At 45.2% G+C, this 5,092-nt stretch overlaps 1 protein-coding gene across 1 annotated transcript; it reads left to right on the plus strand.

The window, feature by feature from the left end:
- The first annotated feature begins 309 nt into the window (after positions 1 to 309).
- On the plus strand, positions 310 to 4,161 carry tmem276a (transmembrane protein 276a). Its single transcript, XM_056282248.1, has 4 exons — positions 310 to 980; positions 1,474 to 1,587; positions 1,682 to 1,819; positions 3,728 to 4,161. The coding sequence occupies exons 1-4, from the start codon at positions 584 to 586 to the stop codon at positions 3,973 to 3,975; spliced, it is 897 nt and encodes a 298-aa protein (XP_056138223.1). The 5' UTR covers positions 310 to 583; the 3' UTR covers positions 3,976 to 4,161.
- The last annotated feature ends 931 nt before the right edge of the window (positions 4,162 to 5,092 follow it).

A 5,092-nucleotide genomic window follows, 5' to 3' on the forward strand; every position in this document is an offset into this window, starting at 1 on the left:
ATTGTCTACTTCTTGCAACGAGCTATCACCCAGGTTTGCAAAGACATCGGTGTTAGCCAATTGCTGCTTAAATTCAGGGGTTCCTCAGGTTCTACAGTGGTCTCCGAGACAAACCTCAGGGCTAAAAAGTCCCATGGGTGTATCTGAAACAAATCTGTACGTACGAACGATTGACGAATGAGACCCAATCATCTTATTAAGAGATGGGGGCCAGAGCTTTTTAGAATATTTGCTCTGTCTCCATCTAGTGGAAAGAATTTCCGAGTCACCGATATCTGGGCTTGTAGTTGGCTGGGAGGCATTTGAGGGGACAACCAAAATATAGCTGATCCTGGCCCTCGTGAAATTAATCTATAGGCTATATGGCCCCAAAACCTGATCATTTCGGGCGACGTTTGACAATTTGGAGAGACGAAGCCTTTCGAAAAACCCTCAACATGCAGCTGCACATCCACCGGTGAGTCGTATCACCACGTTTAAGTAGTGAAAATAACCAACAAGGAGCGGAACACTGCGCTAGACGAGGCTGCCGTCCGTCCGGCGGCGGATTTATCTCGGTAGCCAGAGACGTATCGGACGGAACATGGCTGCTATGAGGACTTTAACGGTGGCGGGTCTCTTCATGGCGTTCTGCGCTTTAGGGTTGATCGCGGTCGCGATCAGCACTGACAACTGGTACGAGACCGACGCGAGGAGGCACCGGGAGCGCTGCAAGAATTACTCGAACAAGAGAAACGACCCGGGGTACATTTACATATCGAACAACAACCTGCCGCTCCGCATGCTGCCCAAGGAGAACAACGTGGAGCGGAAGGGCTCCAGTGGCGGAATGCTGCTGCGGGCTAAGCGACACTTCTTGCCTCCTGCCCTCGCCATGGAGTCGCTCTGCAGTCGGCAGTACAACTCAACCATCACCGGCCTGTGGAGGAAGTGTCACCGGGAGGGATACGACCTGGAAACGGAGGATTTGATCTTCAAAGGTCGGTTATGAAATCGCCTTTTTATAATAGTGTAGGATAAAAGATATAAATTTGTAATGTGTGTGTGTGTGTGTGTGTGTGTGGGGGGGTCGGGTGGGCTCTACAAGGGTTGCAGAAGCGGGGATGTTCGCTTTGCTTTATGTGCGAGTGCCCTATCCAAGGTGCTGATGCCGAACGCCCTCCTCCAAGGCCCACGCATCAATAGAGGCGTTGTTACAATACAGTCGGAGTGTTGTGTTACCCCCCCCCGCCCCACCCCCACCTCCACCCCCATCTGCATCCGTAAAATAAAGAGTCCATCTGTATATATTTAAATATCTATCCTCCCCAAGTGTGTGTGCGTGCGTGCGTGCCTGTGTGCGTGCGTGCGCGCGCGCGCGTGTGGGTGAGTGAGAGAGAGATAGGGCCGTGTGATGTCTTCTCTCAGTGCTCTCGTTTCACCGTTTACGGGATGTCTCCTTCTTCTTCGTGTTGTTTCTGTCCAAATCCACAGGATTGGTTCAGCGCTGCATACCAATTAAATACTACTACTCGTCAGCAGCGCTGCCCAGGAATTTACCCCTCAATCTGACCAAGACGATAAGACAGGATGAATGGCACGCACTTCGTAAGTTGCCCCGAACATATTAACCACATGTGGTGTCATAACAGTGGTGCTTGATGTTAACAAAGAAAAGCTGTCCTTTTGCTCATCCTCGCAGACCTGCAGAGGATGACAGCTAGCTTCATAGGCATGGCCATATCCATCATCCTCTTTGGCTGGATCATAGGCGTACTGGGCTGCTGTAAAGACCATGATCTGATGCAGTATGTTGCTGGACTTCTTTTCCTCATGGGAGGTAAGAGCTGCTTTACAAACTGGATGTTACTCTCAAGCGCCACAGGGGGGCGGTAGAGTCTTTGCCATCGAGACAAAGGCTTACCAGGCAAACATGCTGCCCATTGCCTGAACAGATGCAGTAATTAAGATGCAGCGTTAGAGAAATGGGTGACACTTCACAATAAAGCATGCTTTATAAAGGGTTTATGGTTACTTTATCAATTATTAATAACTCAATTATTGATGATTTATAAATCAGTATTAAGACGTTATAATGCATTAAAAGAACATTTTCCTGTAATTTGTGCATGTGTTGTCAGTGCTGATGGGCAATATAGTCAGTTAAATCAACAAAATCCTCACTGGTTACTGCACTGACGGAGAACCTGGCGTCCCCCTGCTCACACAGCCTCTCTCACAGTGCCTCCACCTACCAGAATACATCGCATGCAAGATTCTGTACCGTTGCTCCTAAAATCCTCTGCACTAATGTTGTAAGATGTCATTTCAACCACTGGCAACGGAGCTTAGATGAGAGAATGAGGATGTGTGTGTGTTTTTTAACAGCGCCTTTAAAGTACGGCCAAGATTAGAAATCCAACAAGGCTGTAGTTTTTCTGTCTGCCAACTGAAGTCACAACGCATCACTTGGTGGATGGAAAAAATACAAAGAAACATAATATCATTGTCGCCCCAGAGATACAGGAATGATTGGGAACAGCTGCAGGTGTTTTTCATATGCTATCCACTGCGGACAGATAGGGATGTGGTTGGAAATTGGCGAATTATCTCTTTAATAACAAGACTTTTGGGTTGGGAGGTTGGGAGCCCGCATGGGGAGAGTCGCCATTGCCCTTCTCTTGGAATCCACGTGATTAGACGAAGACGGCCAAACCATGGCAGCTTCACTGATCACTATACCTAACCTTAATCCTAAATTTAACCACGACCAAACCTCAATCCTAAATCTAACCATTGTAACTGTAGTTGTCGTCGCTACTCTGCAAAAATAAGGTTTTGGCGTATTCGTTGCGCAACATTTTCAAGCCGTGTTATTTGTATGCCGCTTGCTGGGTCAAGAGGTTTCCAAGAGAATGTGTATGGAGACCGTCTTGTATAGATAAAACTTTGGCTCCCAACCTGGCATCTAAAAACATTTTCATTACATCATATATATATATATATATATATAGAGAGAGAGAGAGAGAGAGAGAGAGCGAGAGAGAGAGAGAGAAAATGTATATATATATATATATATATACAGAAAGAGAGCAAGAGAGAATATATATATATATATATAGAGAGAGAGAATGTATATATATATATATATATATATATAGAGAGAGAGAGAGAGAGAGAGAGAGAGAGAGAGAGAGAGAGAGAGAGAGAGAGAGAGAGAGTGGAGAGAGAAAATGTATATATATATATATATACAGAAAGAGAGCAAGAGAGAATATATATATATATATATATATATACAGAAAGAGAGCAAGAGAGAATATATATATATATAGAGAGAGAGAGAGAATGTATATATATATATATAGAGAGAGAGAGAGAGAGAGAGAGTGGAGAGAGAGAATGTATATATATATATATAGAGAGAGAGAGAGAGAGCGAGAGAGAGAGAGAAAATGTATATATATATATACAGAAAGAGAGCAAGAGAGAGAGAATATATATATATATATATATATAGAGAGAGAGAGAGAGAATGTATATATACATAGAGAGAGAGAGAGAGAGAGAGAGAGAGAGAGAGAGAGAGTGGAGAGAGAGAAAATATATATATACGCATTACTAATGGCATTACTTTACCATTTGTAAGTAAGGTATCCCTTATGTGATGTGGTGCAGAGAACTGTGTAGAGATGAATATGAAACTGCTTTTTGCTCTGGAGTCATTCTGTGTTTCCCTCTCTGGCAGGGACATGCTGCATTATTTCTCTGTGTACCTGTGTAGCTGGGATCAACTTTGAGCTGTCCCGCTACCCTCGTTACTTGTACGGACTGCCGGAGGACATCAGCCATGGGTATGGCTGGTCTATGTTTTCTGCCTGGGGTGGACTGGGCCTTACGCTGTTGGCTGGCTTCCTGTGCACGCTGGCTCCCTCCCTCTACCCTCCGCACACCCCAGTGGTACATAAGCCCAGACAGGAGAACGGCTGTGTGTGACAGGCCGTCACACATCCAGCGGACTCTCTCTGAAGCGGTGATGAGCCCTGTTCTCAGGACAGTGCCCTTGGATTCAGCAGAGGGGACCTTCATCAAGCTTTGCACTGGCTCTCACTCGCACGGAAATGTGGAAGGGTGACATTTTACTGGAGATGGTTTCCGTTATTCTGGTGCTTCTTGTGTCCCCCCCCCCTCTCCCCCTCTCTCTCTCTATGAATGAACTGTTCAGTGTTATTGCCTGCTCTTCAAGAGGAGAATTGATATTTCAAAATCTAGTTCTGTAAATCTGTTGGTCTGAAAAGAAGCGACGCGGGAAGGCGGTCCGTAGCACAACGTTTGAAATCGATACCGAAGGCGAGATTTTGGAATGTGTATTCTCACACGTCAAAGGGTAAATTGTGTGTCATTATGTACCCCATTCAAAACAGAATATGTAAATGTACTTTTTTTGAACTGTATGTATGCGGATGAAATTGGTGTTTATTCAAGGGTCATGAGGCGTTGAGACCGAACTCCGTTCGAGGGAGGCGTTTTGATGTTGTTGAGGTCGTACCTCAATCAAAATATTTTTGAGAAATAAAGAGGTCCCGCAAAACCTGCTTTTTTTTAAATGGTGTGCGATAGATCCACCAGACACGAGGCATACCGGGAGTCGTGTCCACTGACGTCTTCAGGTCCGTCATCCAGTCTACAGGCAGAGTCAGTAAGATGGTGGCGTCCATGTGTTATGGAGAGAGTTGTGATGCTGCAGTTTTTACAACTGCAGCTTCTCTCACTCTGGGCTGGCTTTTACGAGGCACTAAAGGCGAGGGCTCGTTTTCACTGAACCAGCTCTTAAATCTCTCAGTGTGCTAATGTCCGGCAAAGCAACCGTAAGAAGAACACAAAGGAAACGGAAAACAGTTACACGAGACATAGATTACGAAACAAGGATAGCACACAGTGAATACAGTAAAATTCAAAGCCATTACTCAGGTGGGCCTCGAATTACACCGATGCAAAAGAAACACAATTTCCTTTTGATATATTAAAGTTATAATCCTGAAGATTGATTTGTGGCAATTGCAGAAGTGTTTGAGCAACCCAGGCCCATTAGACAGTAGAGTCCACAATGCAG

This window comes from Lampris incognitus, chromosome 6 (genome assembly GCF_029633865.1).
Source record: "Lampris incognitus isolate fLamInc1 chromosome 6, fLamInc1.hap2, whole genome shotgun sequence".
In the NCBI taxonomy this organism is placed as follows: Eukaryota; Metazoa; Chordata; class Actinopteri; order Lampriformes; family Lampridae; genus Lampris; species Lampris incognitus.